Raw genomic sequence first — 22949 nt, 5'->3', positions numbered from 1 at the left:
CATAAGTCATGTTTTTAATGTGAATAAATTATACGTGTATGAATTGCTGCGGCTATATATCTCAGCGTCAGCGTGTCTGCTTTTCCGGACCACAAGGGCATTTTCCGTTTATGAAATTTTAACATAAAGTTTTGTTAAATAGAAAAAAACAGCAAAACACGACAGCCGCCATTTTGCCTAAACCAGACCGCGGCCACAACGGACTGTACCACACTTATCCCTAAACCCTTTTTTCTCTTACAAGAATCTGGTAATTCACGCTATTTCTACCTATTATGTTTGATAGTTTTACGTGATTATGCCATATACTGGATGTGGGTGCTGTTGTTTTTAGTAAATATAAGCAAAGTAAAGGTGGTGAGAAATTGTGTAAGTACTAGGCCTCTGTTTTCCGAGCACCGACAAAAATGGTTTATGCCTCCTAACCTTTACATTTCTTCTTTAATATTCTTTGTTATGTTGGTCATATACAATAGTGGCGACCAAGCAATAATTTAAGAAAGTATTTGTTGACTTGGATATCCCTTATATAACCTTCGAGTATAGTGGTGACTTTTAAACGGCGCCTCAAGGTTCGTTTATGTGTTTTTTTGTTTTGGTTTTTTATTGCAACATACAAGTCGCCATTAAAGTCTGCGTCTGGAACTAACCGAACAAGTAGGTAAGAATCGCCCTTTGTCACTTGCCGTGGCTTCCCGTCTCTGAAACCGCTCTGTGTTACGTAAATGTGAATTTGACGGGTTATCACTGAAGCTACCCCAAACTACTAATCAGTATTGAATGTGAATTGTTTTGCATGTTAACATAGTATGAATTTGTATACTTTATTTCAATGTTGAAGCTAAACTCTTTTTTCACTGTACTTGTATAGCTATATTTGGGGTTACTCTCATTAAAGATGTAATTATGTCTTGATGATATATTAATTGAAGTGTGGGGACGTAACAGAAATTGATGTTTTCATGATGTTGTGCCTTATATGTATTATGATGAATTTGTCCAATAACGACCCTTTTCAGTCCCATGGGGAGTGTTTTTTTATTGATTTTTGTAGGTTTAAATCCATCCTCTGGCCCTTTGCTGGGATCCCTGGATACGGCTAGCATACCTGTCTTTCAGAATACAAGGGCAGAAGACATGATTTTCCAGTCAGCTTTGGGTGTGAACAGCTGTAAATACCCGGCCATTTTCCGTCAATCATCAAAGTATCCAAATTTCAACCTGACCGAAGAAGAGCTGTTTTTTTCCCACCCATCAGTCTACACTTGTGCCCTTTTTGCAACCTGAGTTTTAACATTTTTTTCCCACTCCCAAACTACAACTGCCACCTTTGCTTAAAGTTATGCCAATAAAAAAAAATGTAAATAAAGAAAAAGGACTTGAATCCACCGTCAGTAATGTTAAGCAGTCTGGCAGAGATAAGTGCTCTGGGCGACCCACACTCCCATTTCCCTCTTATCTCATGGATCAAGTCTTCCTCCAGGACTTCATACTGAAACAAGGACACCCCATCAACCTGCAAAAGGCGAAGAAAGTGTATACCTGTTGTGACCTCAGGTAATGAAAATAGCTTTTATTTCATTTACTTTGCATAGTTTTATGGGCAGATACATTCTGTCAACAGTTTTCTGCAATGTATTTCTTACTTTAAATATGACCTATACCGTACAATAAACATCTCTGTGTTTGAAGGGTGTTCTGTTGGCCAGGAAGACAACCAGGGGCTGGGTCCTACTGTCGTAATCTAATTGACACCAATAAGGACTCGTACCAGCCTCGCTATGACTAACCATGGAGATGACTGCTACTTCTTCTACTATTCTACCTGCACTAAAGTAAGCAATGTTTGTGTTATGAAGCACACCAATGAACTCAGAATGGAACTCAAATGCTGCAAGGGCTCGAGACTGCTGCGAGCTAGCGACCTCACCAGTTAGGCTGGAATTTATTTATTCTAAACTTAAACCAAAATCGTACCACATCCACACAGTATGGAGGAGAACTGACACTCTTTGAAAGCATTTTCAAGTTCGGTTAAAATATCGTCTAATCTAGTTCTTCTGAATACACCATCACATATCACCTCGTCTTGTGAGCTGAATGTATTGTGACGAATCGGCAATCGACCCTTGAAACACTACTTGTATGAAGTCAGATTCTGACATTGGTAGTGTGTAAACATTGAGAAAATGAATATTGTTTTTGCTTTTATTGCTGCAGGGAGACAGTTGCCCTTTCAGGCACTGTGAAGCAGCAATGGGCAATGAAACTGTCTGCAATCTCTGGCAGGAGGGACGTTGCTTCCGAAACGTCTGCAAATTTCGTCATATGGAGATCACAGTAAGAATCATTTTAAAACAAACACGTCTTTGCCCAGTCTAAACTATTTTTGTTTTAAATCACCATTATTAAATTCATGCTTGCGGTCATATTCATATAAATAAAGCAATTTACAGTGTTATATACTCGCCTATTATTTCTGAACTATAATTAGTCATTATGTAAGGATAAAAAGTCACAAATGTTTGCTTTTTCTAACTTTATTCTCTTACTATTTCTGCAGATTTTTCACTATTTGCCATTTTAGTTTTCTTGTTAAATTATCATTTTAGAACGTGTTGCAGGCCAATTAAAACAAAACAAATCATGGGCCGTATTTTGGACAGCCCTGAACTTGACTAATGTGCAGTAATCATGTATGACGTTACCTGTGTTTCATCTCTTTCATCAAAACAGAAAAACCGGAAGGAAATACCATGTTATTGGGAGAAGCATCCCGCCGGCTGTCAGAAACCACACTGTGCCTTTTTCCATGAAAAGCCACGCCATGTTTTTGGCGTAGTTATCCCACCTGACCTAAGTGAGCGGATTCACAGAATTTCAGAGCATTTCCCACTGCACCCGTGTTAAGTCACCTAGAATGATAATATTAATTATTAATACCATGATCCCAGGTCACAGTGAGAATGAAGAGCAACCGCACGAAGAGCCGCCCCCACTGCCGGCCACACCTCTCCCCGCTGCTCCTAACCTCCAGCTGAGAGGAGTCATGAAAACAGAAAGCCAAGAACCAGTACCAAGCCCTACTCATCCGCCGGTGGTGATCAATCCCGCAGATGATGACGAGGATGAGGATGGTGAGCATTAGATTGTAATTTGTGCCAACTATGATTTAGCATTTACCATTTCGATGTGTCACAATGTTTACAGACCAGTTCTCAGAGGAGGGAGATGGTGTCCCATCCCCGAGGAAGCGACCCAAGTCTGGTAAGTTTTGAGCTTGAGATAAAAACTGTAACTCTCGGAAAACACTCAAATACGCGTTTCTTAGCAGATGATTCGCACAAATTTGGAGTGAGCACCCTGGAGGAGATCCGGCTGAGACGGGCCCTCAAAGCGAGCATGAATCGAGCCGCTGTTCCCGCTGAGAGTGCCAATATTTCAGTCAATTCTGGTAAGTTTAGAGCTCGAGACAAAAAGCATAACTCTGGGATCTTTCTGGAATGACTGTGACATGAAAGTGACGTTTCTCAGCAGATGATCCTCACAACTTTGGAGTGAGCACCTTGGAGGAGATCCGGCTGAGAAGGGACCTAAAAGCGAGCATGAATCGAATTGCTGTTCCCGCTGAGAGTGCTGATATGTCTGTCAATGGCGAGAAAGAAAACACCCAGGCTTTCCGGGCGACTTTCAACACGTCAGATGACGGTAAAAATAAGAACAATTATTTTCATGTTATTTTTTAAACTAATAATACAGTTGTCGTTTGTAGCAGTTGACTGGTTCCAGACCAGACAATGGTAATAAATGGAATATTTGTTATAGAAAACCTGTTTATGACTTTCTAAATCTGTTTTTTAAAGTTACTAGAACCTCGTAGACATGAAATGGCCTACCTACTACGTATACCTACTATACCTATAGTCACCTTTATACTCCTTTTATCCGTTGTTTACATCACATTGAGCAACTCTTAAACTGCAGGGATTTTATAACTTCATATCAAGTTTCTCTTGCTAAGCTAGCCCAGAAATGAAAGTCACGATTATATCTTCTCCATCTCAGCCAAGATTGTGTTTGAAGAAACCTTGAGACCAAGAGGCAATGTGGCTAAAAGGCTCGGGAGACTGAGGCCCTGTAAGTATTGTATTTTCTTGACCTTGACAACGTAGCAACTCGATGATGGTGCTCGTGCACAATCTAATGAATTGTCCCATGCCAAGGTGTGAAAAGTGGAGGTCCTCTGAAATCCAGCCTAGCGATGCGTCTGGGTCGATTTGTGAATGAGGAGGCACACGTACCCTCACTGAAAGGTAACTTTTTTAAACCAGACTTTGCTCATAATATACTCACTACATATTGGGCATGGGACACAGGCGAGTGTTGAAAGGCTGAAAACACCCAGTGATTCAAAGGTACACTACTGATGTGTGCTAAAATGTCCGATGGCTGGGATGAAATTTCCCACGCCACTCTGAACATCCATGTATCATGTAACTGCCATCTATTGGCACAAAGGACCTTTTCCATCAAGTCCTGTGTATTTAGTTTAAATTATGCATCCTTTTAATTGACTCACGTTTGCTTCACCAGCTATGCGGTCGATTAAGGAAAGACTCACCTTACCTGCTGGTCCTGCTGCGGTCAATCAAGCAGGTAAAAAGTTGTTCTTATGTTTGTTTTTTGCTGTCCTTCTTTCCACAGAGTGTGTTGAGTTGCAGAAAGTTGTCACTTTTGGTGACATTTTCATTTAATTTCTACATTGTGCTTTAGGCCAAAAAAAAGCCAGCTGCGGGCCGCAAATGGCCCCTGCGACGTAGTTTGAACGTTATTGTCCTGTGTGTTTTGTGCTAGTTATATTTATGTTTTCTATGTATGCTACTTTCTCAGCAGATCAGAGCAGCACAGAATCAGAGAGCACAACTCAGCAGATTTGTATCAAAACTCTGGAAGAGATAAGACAGGAAAAGGCCGCAAAGTCTCAGAGCAAGAAGGATTGTCCTCCTGTAAACGCAGAAATGACCGTAACCAAGACGGTCCCCAACCAATCCTCCAAGGCTGCAAAAAGAATGATTTTTATCAAAGAACACTCCATCGATGACGGCAAAAACCTTTCTGACGTCCTCCACCCTAAGAAAAGAAAAGGGGACCAGCAGAACCCCAATATAAAGAAGTTCAAGCAAGCAGCTGAGAAGGCCCCGGGTAAATATCAGGAAGAGTCGGAAGCGGCGGAGCCCGTCTCCAGTGCCACAAAAACAGGACAGATTAGGGTGAAGACCCTGGAGGAGATTCGCAGGGAGAAGGCAGCCCGACTTCAAGAAGATCAAGTTAAGAGTTCCGATCCGGAGGAGAAGAAGCCGGGTTTGCTGGCGAACAACAAAGCGGCTACTCAGAGTAAGATCTTCCTTCTTTTATACACTGAATGAGCGTTTATGTATCAAAATGTATCATTCCTTTCTGCAGGTGAATTGAAGGCAGACAAGAGTGTTGATGTGAATAAACCAAGCAAAGTTCAAGTTGCCTCAGAGGTATGACCCGCGACTGGCCGGCTCTCATTTGCACTTTGCCTTTTTAATTGCATCTTTTTGAATTTCCCTTTCTAGACCGTCTCCAAGAATAACGTCAAGGTTAAAACATTTGAGGAGATTATGCGAGAAAAACATCTCCGCAAGCAGGAAATGGCAGAGCAGGCTTCTGCCACCCAGCAGCTCAAGGCTCCTCCCCCTGAAACGGAGCCTTCACCTTCACCCAAACCATCAGCGGGTACCTTAAAGAGGAAGATCCTCACCAAAGTCTGTCATTCACCACCACAGACTTCCCCTCTTGATGCCAGCGACGTCCCACCCACCCAGAATGTCCACCATGTTCGCAAGCTGAAAACTGTCAAATCCAAGTCTTTTCTCAACACAGCTGTGACTTGCGTTCCGATAAGTACCCCAACCCCTCAGGAAGACACTTGCTCACCAAGTCATAGCACTTCCAGCAATGTCCAAGAGAAAAACACAACTTCACCTTCCTCTGCAAAGCAGTTGACACCTGATAAAACACCCACCACAGACAACAAGGGTACTTTTATTATTTTTTTTGCTTGTTTTAAGTACTCTGACAAGATTCATTGTGTATCAATAAGATGTCACTCGTTTTCCAGTGAGGCCTAAACTGAACGTGAAGCCGTCTGTCATGAAACCCGCCCTGCAAGTGCACGCAGGCAAGAAGCGGAAGGGAGCAGAGCGGTCTGCTGTAGCTGCAGTTAAGCCTCTCAACGCTGCCTCCATAGCGCCGGATCAACCTTTACAGGTAAACTGTGCCGCTTAAAACGGCCCTAAATTTGCTCCTTTTTCCACCCTTTGTATTGACTTGTGCACTCCTATAGAGCAGATACACACTTTTTAGATTTTGGGGAATATGCACCTATTCCAGCTGTATTTCCTGCGCTGGGGAGTCTTCAGTCTTCTCCGGGGAATTTAGCTTGCAAATCTGAAAGACGACTAAATTTGCAATGGACTAGTAAAAAAATAATGGTTTCGTTTTTAATCAACATTACGTATTAAGAGAGCCTTTTTTTTTTGCATTCAAGGTGTCAAACTCCAGCGAAGAAGCGAAGCTGAGATCTCCAGTCTCCTGTCCCAGCACGTTGGAGTCCAGCTCCAGTGAAGCTCTCCAGAGCATTCCTGTTGCTAAACACAGTCCAAGACAAGAACCGAAGCAGTCTACCACGGAGAGTCCAGCTCCTCAAAGGTACTAATTCATTTAGATTAGATGAAAACCTTTCTATTTGGACCAATACCAGCAATCATTTCAAACGTGTGCTATACTTTTTTTGTCCCAATTAATAAATTTAATATTTTTGGGGGGAATATGCATGAAATCCTAATAAGCATCTCTACGTTTAGCTCTGTGCTGAAGACCACACCTCAAAGTAAATCACGTCGCCAGAGTGTGGTGGGTTCACGCTACTCCACCTCAGCCGCAGACGACTTTGAGGAGCTGATCAACGAATTCACCGACGATCACCTGGAAGGAGACATGGACCCCGGCATCGGAGAGGAAGATCTGCTGCAGGAACTGTCAGACATGATTGACAGCTGAGGCCTCTTTTGGTTTTAAGAAAATACCCTATACCTCAGGGGTGTCCAAAGTGCGGCCTGCAGCTTGTTTTTTTTTTTTTTTTTTTTTAAATTGGCTCTCAGAATATTGTGAAAATAAAATCCAGTGATTATTAAGATATATGACACTGATTGGCATTGTTGCCTGTGACACAAAGCTAAGATGTGGCTGTTTTGTTCAGATAGCGAAGCATATTTGACATCCATCAGATTGCTTTTAGTGTCTTTAAAAACAATGTTTCCAAAAGAAAGTTTTTATATTTCCTGCCATCTTAAAGTTCTTCGTTTTTTTTTTGTTCCTGGTGATAAGGAGCCTTTTGTCCTGCTTATAGGAACATTTTCTCAGGGCCGTGTCAACAACTGTTAATTGTTGGACAAGCGAGACGAACACGATCAGAAAGAAAAGAAGCTTGTGTACTGTGTATGCATTGAGAAAAGTAGCAGGGAATAATGCTACACTTAACTTCTACTTTTGCTTTTCTTTTCAAATGTGATATTAACCCTTAACTGCTCTGATCATGTTAAAATCCCAGCAGTTTAAATTTAGAGCGCAAGATGTTTTCATGAGCAGTAGTTTTATTCAGTGGGTTTTATTTAAAACCACTTGGATGCATTCATGACAAATTTCAACACTGCAGTCCTCCCTTTTTTTTTTTTGCTTAAGTATGATGTACTGTATTGTCTTATGTTTTGACACTTTTCCACAAGCTCACTGTTCAAAGTGACCAAAGGAATGTAAATAAAGATGACTTTACATGTCTGCAGTTGTACAATGTATATTGTGCATTCGCTCTGTCACGAGTGACTCGAGTACCCGATTCACTTCAGTGAGTGATTCGTAAGAACTCGAGTCAGTAAAAGGAGTCGCCTTTCCCCGTCACTCGGCGGGTTGTGTAAGTAAACGCAACAAAAACAAACCACTCGTCTTTTTGCTCACACTTACAATCAGGAATATAAGAAATTTACACAAAATACATTTCTCGCTAAACATAAATCAGTGAGCATTTAGTGGACACGGTTTCCACTACCACCACTCTAAATATGTTCCACACCCAAGACTCATAAATTGCTAACAAAGCAGCAAGAGCGGCATCTAGCGGCCGATGTGGTAAACTACTCAAACACCCATAGTAGTTGTGGAAAAAAATAAAAATACGGCAAATTTACGGAAGAATAAAGGGGGGCGACAGCAAATAAATAAAAAATATACGAGTTTTCCGGGGAAAACGGGAGGGTTGATTGGTATACAATACGTAATTTAAACACCATCGTCTCGCCGAGGCTCTGCTTTTCACTTCCGGGTCTTCAGACGTCATCGGAAAGCGGTTGTGTGTCTTTTGTAGAGGAAAATAAAAGATTAAAAAATGACTAAACTGGAGATGTTGAACGTGTTTCTCAAGGACAGATTGACGCTGGCAGCCGAGGAGATTTTCCAGGCCGTCAAAAAGATTCTTATTGATTTTCAGAATGAAAAAGAAGAAAATGATCGTCTTCATCGAGTCTTCATCATGCCCCATGCAGGTAACATCTACCTGTCACCCTCAGCATCATCTCTGCATGACTACTTCACCTTCATGGACTCTCCTCGTCTTTTAGACACATTCCCATGAGCCAGGCATGGCTTCTTTCATCTTCACTTTTAACAATGTGATGGAAATGACGATGACAAAGTTCAAGCGCCTATACAGCTAAATGTTAACAATGGAACATCTGGCAAAGTATTTGAAGATAAAAAGCAACATGAAGTCTTATTTTCCTCATGTATGCTTTACATGATGCTAGCTTTGTCATCACCAACATGCTAGGCCACTTAGATGACATCGTGCGTTGATCGTTGCGTTAAATGACGTCATTAAATGATTAATCACCTCGATTATATCATTCTTTGATTAAGAAGTTACATTATACGGTACATTGATTCACTGAACAGTTAAATTACATAATACTTATACAATACTTGATTGTTTAATTAATTGATTCATTCATATATTTAATTTAGTGTAATACGATTAATAATCTAAAATAAAAAAATACATTTAAAACATTAAAATAATTATATTCTATGATTAATCGATGATATTAGCTCATCCATTGGTTAGTCATAGGATATTGTTCAATGATCACACAAATTATTAATGATTAAATTATTGATTAATCAGTTATATTAAAGATGACGCTTGATTAATCAGATTCTGCAAATGACAAATAACAGATTCTGTTAAATGACATTGTACATTGATCGATTAGGTTACATGATTCAAAGATTAATCACATAATTAGGCCATCCATTTTCACTATCATTATATTGTCAATATCATTCAATGATCCGTCCATCCATCCATGCATCCATCCATTAAACACTTAAATTATATAACTGATTAATCACTTACATTATGGACGACCTCATTCAGTGATTAATCACTTACATTATGGCATTCAATAATTAATAACTTAGATAATATAATTCATTGAGTTATCAGTTAGATGATACGATGCATTGATTGATCCATTAAATTATTTAATGCCGTGATTAATCTCTTAGATTATATAATTCTTTGATTAATCAGTTAGCTTGCACGGTTCATTGATGTATCTTTTAGGTGACATTATTCATTGATTAATCTGTGAGACAGCATCACTCATTTATTAATTAGTTCGGTTACATCAGTCAATGTTTAATCACAAAGATTATATGATTCACTGATTAATCGGTTAGATGAGAGCATCCGTTGATGAATCAGTCAGACGAAATCAGTGAATGATTGTGCAAGTATGACCTTAATCACAGCAACATTTTTACTATGAAAAGAACATTTCATACCATTTTGACCATGACTTCATATCTAACTTTTCAGAAGCTCCATCTGTCCGGCTGCAAGGAGATGATCGAGCGAGCGAATGCGAAAGGAAAAGCGGTGTACAACTGCAAGCCCATGTTAAGGAGGAGGCCGAACTTCAGGACATTCCCAGCATTTGTGTGCTTGACGCCAGATACCCCAAGGAGGAAGCGTGTGGTCAACCGAGGTCAAATTCTCCATCCGTTCAAACTACCTCTCCTCCATCTCGGCCGTGCAAGGAGACGAAAAGAAACGGGAGCAACGAGGACGGCTTTCCAGTCAGCTCCTCGTCTTCCACGCAGACGGTGGTGCGTTCAGGCTGGGGAGCAACCGGCAGCGATCTTCATGGCACTTTGAAAAAAGGTCCATCTGCGTCTGTCAGAAAGCAAGGCAAAGAACTACTCTGGTCAAACAGAAAGCAAAGCGTAAACACGCTAAAAAGCGGCACCAAACCCGTGAAGCCGCCAGCTCCTCCTTCCTCTCACTCCGCCCTCCAGAGGTGGCACGGCTGTAAAGAATGTGGCAAAGGATTCAGCTTTGCCTGCCAGCTGGAGGTCCACATGCGTTGGCACAGGAAGGAGAGGCCGTACAGTTGCGCCGTGTGCCCCAAGAGCTTCACCACCGTCAGCATGCTGAAGAGACACCATCGCATCCACACCGGAGAGAAACCCTTCCGCTGCCACGTCTGCGACAAACGCTTCAATCAGTCTGCACACCTGAACACACATTTTAGGCTGCACACCAGACAGGCGGGCGGCTGGAACTCACCGCCGTACCCGAGAAACCCCCAGTCTACTTTGTAAAGTCTGTCCTTATGTAACTCTATACATACTGTGTGTCTCGGTTGTATTAAATGTATTCTGTTCACGTTGTTTTGATCAGCTAACGTCCATTTTGTGCAAAAAAACAAACATGAAATATTGTCTTTTGGATTTTCAAATATCTCTACCAAAGTATTTGGAGTAGTTTTTATGATGTACTGTACGCACCTGTTCAATACTTTAAAACCGATTGAAAAATTGCAATGCATGATGCCAATGTTTCCAGGAAGCTAGTGGGAATGTTCTTCCAGACGCCCAAGTGTTCTCAGTTGGATTCAGATCAGGGGAACAGAAGATGCAGTCCGGTCCAAAAGAGTCCTGTTGAAAAAAGCCAGTCATTACCACATATATGAGGGCCTTCTCCGACTACCGTTTGACGCCCCTGCACAACCTGAAAGCTCCATTGTTTCATTGAAGGATCGTGATGGCACCCCCTAGGCTGCAGTAACGTCGGAAGCCATCAGTACTCTCAAGAGGGAATCAAACTTTATTCCACCTTTCAATGTCCCATGTTTGGTGCTCTCATGCAAATTCCAAATTAGGTAATTTTTTGCTGTTGAAGGACTCGGAACCAGTAACCAGTAATGGTCCCATGTCTTGACGGACAGCTAAATGTTTCTGTCTTACTCCCTTTTGAAGTTCATCCCAGAACCTCCTTAAAATCCAACAGTGTGAAATTAAAAATTTAATTCCTAAATTTTGTTCAGGGGTGTACCATAAATAAATAAAACCATGGAAATGATTAAACACACTCAACAAAAATAAATACTACTTTTCATAGCTGTTGGTATGTAAGTTGACGTAAGTAACATTGTTTTTATGTGTTGTACGTTTGTCTAATTCCTTAAATTATACATTTTTGCTCATTTTTTCCAATATATAATAAAGTCTATGTATTGTTTATTTGTTTCTTTATAATGTGTGGCAGCCCCCTGCTAAAATTTAGCCAGCTAGCAAATGAACATGTGAAACCAGGTAGCTTAGCATGTGGAAGGGCTTATGGTGTGGCGTTGGGGCCAGCAAAGCCTTCTCTGCTGGCCTAACCATTACCAGAAACACTGACCTACATTTCCCAGAATTTAGTAGCATCTTTTTTGACCGTAGTGCTTTTTGGTCCAATCAGATTTCAGATTTCATGTGTTACCATGTCATTGTAATCTGCCCAGGGCCTTCAGAATCAGGAGCGCTGGCTGGCCACTGGTACATACACAGCTATTAGCTATGTTTTTCTACTTTGGTCATAATATTAGATAAATATTAATTGTGAACTGCTTCAGATGATGTTGTGGTATTCTAGTAAGTGTTGATGTCTGAACCGTGGATCTCCGAGCCACTCTATTTTTGCTCGTTACTTTTGGCTGAGTACAAACTTTAAAAGTACCTGAGTACCGGCTATCGCTGGTTGAAATTATACTCACTGACTTAGTTACCAGCAGTAATGTACATAAGTCGGGTGTATTGGTGACTATGTAGGACATGATAAGATTTTGAAAAAAAAAATATTGAAATTATTATTGTAATAATTAAAATAATAAATAAATAATAATAAATAATAATATAATAAATATTATAGTAATAACTTCATTCAATATATTATATTCTTTATGCTATAATATGAAATACACAACTATGTAAAATGTACCAATCCCTAATTGGTAGGAGGGAACATGTGGCTCGTCAATCCTATCAATTAAGGGTACCTATGGAGGAAACACAACACATGAAAGGAAGCGTAACAAAATAAAAGTATTTAAACAGGAAATGAACCTAATAAAGAAATTCAGCACTTTAGCAAACAAGTTATATCAGCAAACAACAAGATATTTTTGTACAAGATAGCATACAAGATAAAAACTTACATGTTTTCTATAAACCACAGTCTACAGTGTCAACATACATACATATGTTCTACTTTACATTTATTGATGGATGTGATCACGTCATCACGTGGTCACGTGTGTTAGCTAAACAACGCGAGAAGAAGAAAAAGATGAAGAAGTAGTAGTACTAGCAGAAGTGACGCCGGCAAAGTCCAGCGTAAGGACCAAAGGACAAGTACCTGCGTCGCAGTGACAGGAAGTGCTCGTCCACAGTTCCGGTAGACGGAGACAGGCAGGGAGAGTCACTCACAGTGACGGTGGCGGTGGCGGTGCAGCCACGGGTAGAAGACCCGCGGACCAGCACAGGTAAAAACACACCTTTTATATACTTTCTGCTACATTGTACTGTTATGATACTGCGCTACGGCGTCAAAGTGACGATGCGAAGGATGCGGAAAATGACAGCAGGTTGACGCAGCAACCCCCCCCCCCCCCAACCCCCCCTCCCCCACGCGCATCCTCTGGATGATGCAGCGCTTTTTGCTGCTCTGCGCAAACTCAACATACGTCATCTAAACTACCATTAAGTCACTTAACTGTTTCCTTGTGTATAATGTGTGTGTGTTAGCATGATTTGTGTCATTGCAGAGGATTTGTATATGGGTGTGTGTGTGTGATGTTAGCATGACGGTGTGTGTGTGTGTGTGTGTGTGTGTGTGTGTGTGTAACCTATATGTCATTGCAGAGGATGAATTATGTGTGTGATGTCAGCAAAGGGGGGCAGTAAAAAGGCGGTGTTGGTCTTGGGCCTGTGTCTTCACACACACACACACACACACACACACACACACAGCCTGTCTACATTGGAAATATTGCACAAATGGTTGAAATGTGTATAGTATTGTAGTTTTGTCATGACTATGTCAAGTTGACGAGTATACTAGTAGTACTAGTATGCAGCAGTTTTACATATACATACATATAGTAATGTAATACTTTTGACATTGCACTTTGGTGGCCGCTATTTATGTCTTATTGGCTGATATCAAGCTATAAGAATCCATTTTCTACCGCTTATCACGGGGGGTGCTGGAGCCTATCCCAGCTGTCTTCAGGCGAGAGGCGGGGTACACCCTGGACTGGTGGCCAGCCAATCACAGGGCACATATAGACAAACAACTATTCACACTCACATTCATACCTATGGACAATTTGGAGTCGCTAATTAACATAGAATGTTTTTGGAAATGGACGAGTGGGTTAGTGCTCAGGCCACACAGCTAGGAGACCCGGGTTCAATTCCACCCCCAGCCAATCACAGGGCACATATAGACAAACAACCATTCACACTCACATTCATACGTATGGACAATTAACCTTGCATGTTTTTGGAATGGGCTGAACGGTAGAGGAGTGGTTAGTGCTCAGGAAACACAGCGAGGAGACCCGGGTTCAATTCCACCCCCAGCCAATCACAGGGCACATATACACAAACAACCATTCACACTCACATTCATACCTATGGACAATTAACCTAGCATGTTTTTGGAATGGGCTGCATGGTGTTGGAGTGGTTAGTGCTCAGGAAACACAGCTAAGAGACCCGGGTTCAATTTCACCCCCAGCCAATCGCAGGGCACATATAGACAAACAACCATTCACACTCACATTCATACTTATGGACAATTAGCCTAGCATGTTTTTGGAATGAGGAAGCACCCGGAGAAAACCCACACATGCACGGGGAGAACATGCAAACTCCACACACAGATAGCCGAGTGTGGGATTGAACTCGGGTTTCCTAGCTGTGAAGTCTATGCGCTAACCACTCGACCGCCGTGCAGTCTGAGTAAAATACAGCATCTTTGAATTTGGTAAGAAATATCGTTCTAACAAATGGCCACCCAGTAAAAATGGCGGCTTGGTTTCAGGCGTATCCATGACCATGATTACATCTGAATGGAATGCTAAGGTGAAACCACCCAAACGTCACTGGTTTACTGAGGCCCCACTCCATTGTATCTTAACAACCGGCATTTGACACCACAAAAGACCAAAACCATTCCTATCTGGACTTGCCTCCTCCTGTGTCCTATCTAGTCACATTGTGTCCCACCGAGTCATTGAGCATGGATTGATGAAACCTTCTCAGATGAGAGGCGAAGCATCTTTTCCGACAACCTGAACATTCCACTTGCAGTCAATTCAATGCCCGGATATCACTCCTATCAGCTTCCATGGAGAATATATTCGGCCTGGAGCACCATTGCGTCTGAACATTTACCGAGCTAGCAGTGAATGCTCTGCTTCTGAACATCGTATTTTTTCCAGCGTGAATTAAATATGTTGAGGCAGCCACAGCAGCTCTCACGTTGCTGCGATATCAAGCCAAGTTTTAGACGCTTGACTTCATTGGCCTTGTGATATTTCCTCAGATAGCTACCTGTCCTAGCTTCTGTGCTAAAGTTAGTCTTGTGATGAAAGATACAGATACAGGAAATGTGATCTTTTGGTGTCATGTGTCAGTAGTTTGACAAACGTGAAATAAAGGTCACATGAGTTCTTGGCGTGATGTGACCTGGACGTGTTTGGAGGAGGAGAAATGGTGAATATGAGTCCAACAGTTATGACAACAGTCGTCCAGGGTTCCAAGGCAAACAGGTCCAAGGTGACGAGCCAGACAAAGAGTCAGAAGACTTTGTGTTATTTGAACACAAATAGAACAAACTGTTCTGTTCTACCACTATTGCTATCATATGCTAGCCAGTGGTTTCTTTTGGCTACTGAGTCTGATCATCAGAATGCTCTAAATCAGGGATCTCAAAGTCAGTTTACTTGGGGGCCACTGGAGCTAGGGTCTGGGTGAGGCTGGGCCGCATCAGGTTTAAAAAAAAAAAACACTTTTTCAGTGTTTTTATCTCAGTCATGGATGATGAGAGAAAAAGCAAAACAGGCGGGCTCGTTCTCTTGCGTATGGGCGGGGCAAAATCGCATCAATTGTGTCCGGTGTGCATGCAGATTTAAGCTGTTATTTCTGGGTTCATGAAACCATACGGCATCCATATCAAACTAATAAAGCGGGGGCCTCAAACTAGCATCCTGCGGGCCGCATTTGGCCCGCGGGCCGCGAGTTTGAGACCCCTGCTCTAAATGGTTCAGGCATCAGCTATTACTGTATTAATCTTACTGGTGCTGGATAATGCTAGGGGGTGTCCAGGCGTGGCTGCGGCCACCCTTGGTCACTCTCCGGCCGCCCCCACGGCTGCGGGAGTCGCTAATGGAGTCGCTAATTAACCTAGCATGCAGTGTGGGAGGAATCACAAACTCCACACAGAGATGCCCAAGGGTGGAATCGAACTCCTAGCTGTGTCACCTATGTGCTAATCACAAAATTTCAGGCATCTCCACTGCGCTCAGCTGTAAGGTGGGGTCCCACATGGGTCAATATTAAAACCCCTGCTTTTTTTCCTTTTTAAACTACCCTGGGTTCTATTATGCGAACTGACGGCAGCCAGGTTTATGTTCCATTCATGCAGAAGGACGCCTTATCAGTTCCACTACTCCTTGAATGCATTGATTACATTACAGCATTTAAAAAGTGAAAGTGAAAGTAAAGAGCATCAAATGGGCATAGTACTGAAGGTCAGCATTTTTCCTTGAGACAAATGTCAATGGTGAACTCTACGCTTTGAGGCGGTAATCCATGCCATTAGCCCGTCTGGATTACTGCAGTGCACTTAACTTTGGAGTCAGCCAGTCTTCTGGCTCGCGTCTGCAGCTGGTCTAAAACGCTGCTGCACATCTTTTAACCGGAATCTGTAAGAAAGATCACCTCACATACCGTTATAAATAAGTATTTGTACATTTGATATATACAGCTTCATTCATGTACATTTTATTTACCAAGTAAGGGGTTCCTTTAGCAGCTGCGTCATACTCGGTTGTCCTTTAACTCTTTGTCCTTCTCACGTTACACGAGCTGCACCATGCACGCGTGCTTCTCTTTTTTTTCCGCCATTGTTATCAATATCAGCCTCCATCTACATACCACCGTCGCTTTGAAAGCCGACGGCACACTGCTGACGATATGTATGCTAGGGAAAGATCCCAGGATGGAGGCAGGGAAGCATTGGGAAGTGTGATGCTGCTCCAGGCATGGCCTCCTCGGAGACCAAAATAACAATTAGAATTACAATGAATTCTTCTAATCCAAGCTGCTGAATATGGATAATATAATTTAATATGCACCATATAATACAATGAAAGAGCAACATTTTTGTCTTTTTTTTCTCATAAAACATGCATGTGTGTAAATGTACAGTAATCAACAATAATGTTAGAAACATACTGTATTTTGTTTTCATGACGTAGCGTTTGCCATTCATTTAAGTCGCTTAGTTGATTGGGTGTTTTTCCACAGTTGGCCAACAGAGGTCAGCAGAGAGTAACATAAAGCTGCTGCATTTTTTAAGAACCTTAAACAGGAAGAAAAAAGACTAAAGATTGCCAGAAAATGTAAAATAATTCATCAATTCCATTTTTTCATCTGTTGAGTTTTATATTCACTGTTGTGGGCCATTTTAAACTCAATATTAATTGCGCTATGGTGAGATGAATGACTTTATTTTTGTGTACCATCTGCTTGTGGATCACCACGATCAATGCTTTTATTGGCAGATGCTTTTGGAAGCAATTGGTGGCAATTTCCATCATTGCTAAAGAGCAACATCTGTGGACATTTCTGTTTTTTGAGCAGACTAATAATTAATAGCGAACAACAAAACATACAAATATTTCAAGTTTTTTCCTTATTCTTGATATTTGTCAATATTCTGGAAATGTTATGACTTTATTTCATAATGTTGTAACTTTTTCCCCAAATAGATTCTCCAAAAATGGCTAATTTACTTTGTTTTGCATAACATGACGACAAATGATGTATTTTCTCTTTAATATTTCAACTCTATACTGTTGAAATGATAATTAATTGTTTATTCTTGTAAAACTATGACTTTTTCTCAATCGACTCCAACTTTTTTCTCTTCATATTTTGACTTCATTGTGATTTTTCTATTTTTGCCATTTTTTTAAATTTTTTAATTCTTTAATATGTCAACATTACGCTACCAAAATATTATTTTCCTTCATTATATTACCGCATTATTCTTGTAAAATTATGACTTTTATAATTTAAAAATGTTCTTATTAAATGATATAAACAGGTACGGGCCAATAATGGCCCACAGACCGCACTTTGGACACCCAGGATAAAGGACAAGCCTGTACCGCATCCTCTTCAAAAAAAATCTACAACGAGGAAAACTCCAAAGGTCACCTCTCTGCTCCCATGATGCACACTGACAAAACTCTTAGCAGTGATTTTTCCACAGGCTACTTTCTAAATGCAGCTGTCCTATAGTTAGAATACATTCAGCACATCTAATACTCAGGGACAAAGCTCCTTATCCGACCAAAGCTGCTAGTCAGATGTTATCAGGATCATTCAAGTCCTTTTTTAAAATCTTAATTGTTGATATTAAATGCTGTGCTGTCAGTTCTAACCTGCAAATTGATTGTTGGCGTCTTCCCCGTGTAGGTCATGTGTAGGATGGCGTCATTTGATATGGCCTTTGGAAGTGCAGATGCATGAAAACAACTAAGGAGCCTCCATTTTCTTTTCAAAGTGGTTGATCTTTTGTCTTTCTCTCAGCCGGGATGCCACTTCAATGAGAGCCGTGCTAGATAGGTTGCAGTGTGATCCACATATGCAGATGTGACACTTTGGTCTTTTCAGCTTTAATAAGGAGAAAAAAAAACACAGCTTTGCATGATGTCACACGCTTGTCAAGGGGAAAAAATCTGCTGCTGGCTCCAATTGGCCCCCCATCAATGGTAACAAGCTTTGGGTACAGTGACAGAAAGAGTTTGTTAAGTTTCATTTGATTTGAATGATAAGATTGCTTTCTAATGATACCGCCTTAGGGAAACAGTAGGCCTAGTGGTCCAAACACGGATCCCTGTGGGACACCATGTCTGTGGTCTTTATTACTGACAGAACAGCCTACTTGATTGCAACCAAAGATGGATGCCTACAGGGTTCCTCCCACCATATATCCCATCTGTCACCTCAGTGACCTTTTCCCTTCAAATGATTGAGTGTAGCTTGCTAGTTGATTGGTGGCCCATCAACAACAAAAGACGTTCTTCATCATGAAGAAGACCCACCCTAACCAGATAACAAAGGACATCCTTCCTGCTTGATGCATTAGCCTCAGGTGTCTCCCACTCTCTGACTGGCTGTCATTGCTTTATTGATCATAGTTAACACTTTGCTGGATCAATAGTTCTGTCGCTGCCCTGTCATCCAATATGGCTACTCTTATACCTTTTAGTTGCGGTGCAAGGGAGGGGGTTGCAAAAAAAAAAAAACAAACAGAAACCATTCCTCGACTTACAGCTTTAAAATGAGAAGTCTGATTATCCATACATCATTTTCTGTACCAAGAGTCGTGGACATGCTGGAGCCTATCCCAGCTGTCTATGATCTAAATGCAGTGAGAAGACAACAACCTTCCATTCATTTTCATATGCTCCGCTTATTCTCACCAGGGTGGCGGGGGCATGCTGGAGCCTATCCCAGCTGACTTTAGGAGAGGCACACCTTGGACTTGGTCACCAGCCAAGACCTTTGGGAAAATACTCAACAAAAGTTGAGACCAAATTTTTTTTTAGTCTCAGAAAACGTTTCAGAAAAAGTCAAATATGGTGGTGGTAGTGTGATGGTCTGGGGCTGTTTTGCTGCCCCAGGACGTGGAAGACTTGCTGTGATAAATGGAAGCATGATTTCTGTTGATGGAGACTGTCTGGCCATCTGGTGGTGACCTCAAGCTGAAACCAACTTGGGTTCTGCAGCAGGACAATGATCCAAAACACACCAGCAAGTCCACCTCTGAATGGCTGAAGTCTTTCTATTGCTTTCTATGTGCAGTAACTGTGGAGCAGTGATTGCAGTACAGTCATACTTAATGATAATTATAATATGATAGCTGTTTTAATGAAACAATGCAAGCAGTGGATCCTTGACATCCATAAAGAATATGAACACATCCCAATCTTGTCACTCTCTCGTTGCAGTCTGTCACCAGCTTCTCCAACCCCCTTCTTTCCTTTCAGCATCTCAGCAGATGGACAGTAGGGCATGCCGCCCCCCCCCCCTCCTCCTCCAAGTCTTTTGATAGTTGCACTAGCTCTCCCATCTCCATCCGCTCCTGCCGCCTCAGGGGCTGACTCCCCATTGTGCCTATTGTTTGGTCTTGAATGTGGATTCATTACAGACAGCAGCAGTGGACAGCAAGATGGGGGCAGCGGTCGGCAGATATAGAAAACAAATAGGAACAGAGAGGAAAATGACCACATCAACTGAGGGGAGTTTAAGACGGAGAAGACGAAGGGAGGGGATTGGATTTGTAAAACACCCCCCCCCCACCCCCCAAATAAAAAAAACGGATTAGTGAGAGATGAGATGGATAAAACACTAGGGGGCAGTTGATAGAAAGTCAAATGAAGAGTGGTAACAGCTCCCGTATTTGTAACGTTACCTGTCGGTAGTGGCCGTGCTGTGAGGTGTCACTACGCCAGTAATGTAGTTCTTTGGTGTAACAGCATTAAAAATAATAATAACAATATCGCTGTAGCTTGGTTAATATTAGGGATCGACTGATACGTATGTTTTTTTGGGGGCTGATGCCGATACCGATCACCCTTAGCTGATGGCCGATTTTGCTTGGGCCGATGTTTGTGGCCGATACTGCTTTTGCTCCCTCAATTTCACGCTGCGACTGCGTGTGTTGCGGGGTCCTCTGCCTGTCTACAGGATGCCTGACTGTAAATCATGCAGAAAATATATTGGCGAATCCACGGCCGATACCGATTCAAGGAAAAAACACAAATATCGGCCCGATATATCGGCCGGCCGATGTATCGGTTGATCCTTAGTTAATATGCAAGTTACATTGGTTTTGTCAAAAGACTTTTGCCATTTTGTGCATTCAGACAAAAATGAAAAAGAAATCACATAAGGATTGTGGATCCTTTAAGGGCTACAGCTACTTTACAGAATGCTCTGCATTTTGTTGTTGTTGCATTTGGAAGAGGAAAAGCCGCAGGCGCCACGGGTGCAGGAAAAGTACGTCACCAACCTTACAATTCTTGTGGGTCAGTGACATAAAAGAACATCCGTCCGAAATAAACTACAAAGTTCCACCTGAGGAAACGTTGGGCACGCAAAGAACCGCAAAGAACCGCAAAGAACCGCAAAGAACCGCAAAGAACCGCAAAGAACCGCAAAGAACCGCAAAGAACTTCAGTCATGAGTGTTTTTTTATGGGGTTCTTATCTTTTCCTATCTCTACCCAAACACCAGTTTGATTGGACGGGGCCCCCACTTTGTCAGGGCAGACGGCCAATCACCTCAAAGGTTGTCGTCCAGAGGAATATGCATCCTCAGATCAGTGGTTGGAATGCCAACACACACGCAGATCAAACATGCATGAAGACACACAGCATTTTCACTTCTGTATTAGAATGCCTCCAGGGGCATGATGGGAATTGGTAATCCCGCTAAAGTTCGAGGCAATAACACTACAAGTCATACCGACTCTAAGATGAAGAATAATATTTCGGTGTCCTCTAAAGGTCAGAAATAAAACGGTCCACTTGCACAAACAGTCCATATTCCGAGGGATTCCAATCCGTGCCATCAATTATCCGAGACAAAGCAGTCAACATCAAATGTCAAGACAGAAATTAAAGATCAGTCAAGAACATTAAAGCTAGCAAGCTCTTCAAGACATGCGCATATTAAGAGTTGAGCTATGAACAACGGAGGAGTGATGGAGGTCAGACTTAATGGAGTGATTCTCACCAAATGCCACTCAGAGTGCATCCGTGTCCTTTGCGCCTCGTATACCCGAACTAATAATTCAATTGCCAATCACTGACTATTCAATTAGGCACACCACGACAATATTAAGCTTTGAGCGATATCACTCTTTGATATTGTTGACGTTTTTAAATGGGTTTTCTACACAGGTCAGTGGTTACGAAGTGGTTCTTGGTCTTTTTGTCAGTACCCCCCCACTTAGTACACTGCTTGCAAATGTATGGGACCACCGCCCAATTTTCTCTTATGAGTTTGAAAATATATTCTATGAGGAAAGTCCCATTTGTTTATTGAGCACAATCTGTAGACAAAGTGCTTTACCGAAAATCAATAATTCATTCATTTTCTATCGCTTATCCTAACAAGGGTTGCGGGGGGTACACCCTGAACTGGTGGCCAGCCAATCACAGGGCACATAAAGACAAACAACCATTCACACTCACATTCATACCTATGGACAATTTGGAGTCGCCAATTAAGCTAGCATGTTTTTAGAATGGGCTGCACAGTAGACGAGTGGTTAGTGCCCAGGCCACACAGCTAGGAGACCCGGGTTCAATTCCACCCCCAGCCAATCACAGGGCACATATAGACAAACAACCATTCACACTCACATTCATACATATGGACGATTTGGAGTCGCTAATTAACCTAGCATTTTTTTGGAATGTGTGAGGAAACCGGAGTACCCGGAGAAAACCCACGCATGCACGGGGAGAACATGCAAACTCCACACAGAGATGGTGGGATTGAACTTGGGTCTCCTAGCTGTGAGACCTGTGCGCTAACCACTCGGCCACTGGACAGTGCAGATAATACAGATACTCAGATATTACAGCTCATACAGAAATACATGGAATATTTTTTCCACAATCATGGTGCTCTACTTTCTTACAATATGAAAAAAAATGTTGTTATTGTTTACCCTTCCCTCCTGTCTTACCGTTTTTCATGAATTGTAACGACGACAAGTCTCAGTGTGTATTCCCGTGTTAATCAGAGTCATGGAGGAATTATTTAATCAGGTGTACTCGAGCTCAGTACACTCAAACAAAGGCAATAATCCTGTCTCTGACCCCTGAGTGTGTACGCGTGTGTTTGTTTAGGTGTTTGTGTGTGTGTGTGTGTCCTTACTGCTTGACTTAACAAGCGTGATTACCAAGTCGAACCCAAGCCCACGGTTCTACTGCACACTTGACACATTTAGGTCACACACACGTGCGCGGGCACACACACACACACACACACACTGGGTAGTGGGGGTGTGTTTGTGACTGGGACTGGTAAAAGTGTGGCTGTATTAATACAGCATATTGATGACTAAGCAGTTATTTCTCTTCTTGAATGACTATTATTATTATTATTATTGCATTGCATGTATCCCCCCCAAACCAGGTCTTCCCAAACCCCATGATGGTGTGGCC

General features: G+C 41.9%; 3 protein-coding genes across 10 annotated transcripts in view; all 3 read left to right on the top strand.

The window, feature by feature from the left end:
- Positions 1-112: 112 nt before the first annotated feature.
- On the top strand, positions 113-7866 carry zc3h11a (zinc finger CCCH-type containing 11A). Of its 8 annotated transcripts, XM_058078912.2 has the most exons (19): positions 131-250; positions 621-661; positions 1484-1557; positions 1693-1835; positions 2221-2340; positions 2737-2860; positions 2955-3137; positions 3211-3267; positions 3332-3454; positions 3535-3708; positions 4066-4137; positions 4224-4313; positions 4594-4656; positions 4891-5394; positions 5464-5528; positions 5604-6066; positions 6149-6297; positions 6578-6738; positions 6894-7866. In XM_058078912.2, the coding sequence occupies exons 4-19, from the start codon at positions 1782-1784 to the stop codon at positions 7087-7089; spliced, it is 2598 nt and encodes an 865-aa protein (XP_057934895.2). In that variant the 5' UTR covers positions 131-250; positions 621-661; positions 1484-1557; positions 1693-1781; the 3' UTR covers positions 7090-7866. The 8 variants fall into 8 exon arrangements, with proteins under 8 accessions (XP_057934896.2, XP_078651100.1, XP_057934899.2 ...); XM_058078913.2 differs by lacking the exon at positions 621-661 and having other exon boundaries at positions 113-250; XM_078794974.1 differs by having other exon boundaries at positions 123-250; positions 621-1557.
- A 528-nt stretch (positions 7867-8394) lies between these two features.
- On the top strand, positions 8395-11598 carry LOC131133264 (uncharacterized). The gene is made up of 2 exons (XM_058078925.2): positions 8395-8627; positions 9962-11598. The coding sequence occupies exons 1-2, from the start codon at positions 8471-8473 to the stop codon at positions 10744-10746; spliced, it is 942 nt and encodes a 313-aa protein (XP_057934908.2). The 5' UTR covers positions 8395-8470; the 3' UTR covers positions 10747-11598.
- A 1148-nt stretch (positions 11599-12746) lies between these two features.
- Positions 12747-22949, top strand: part of nfasca (neurofascin homolog (chicken) a) — a 67600-nt gene continuing 57397 nt past the window's right edge. The window contains exon 1 of the mRNA XM_078794955.1: positions 12747-12950. The gene's annotated coding sequence lies outside the window, so the exon portion shown is untranslated. The remainder of the gene's footprint in view (positions 12951-22949) is intronic.

This window comes from Doryrhamphus excisus, linkage group LG11 (assembly GCF_037039965.1).
Source record: "Doryrhamphus excisus strain RoL-2023G ecotype Guam linkage group LG11, RoL_Dexc_Guam_v1.1, whole genome shotgun sequence".
Classification (NCBI taxonomy): Eukaryota; Metazoa; Chordata; class Actinopteri; order Syngnathiformes; family Syngnathidae; genus Doryrhamphus; species Doryrhamphus excisus.
This window is presented reverse-complemented; position numbering and strand designations above follow the sequence as displayed.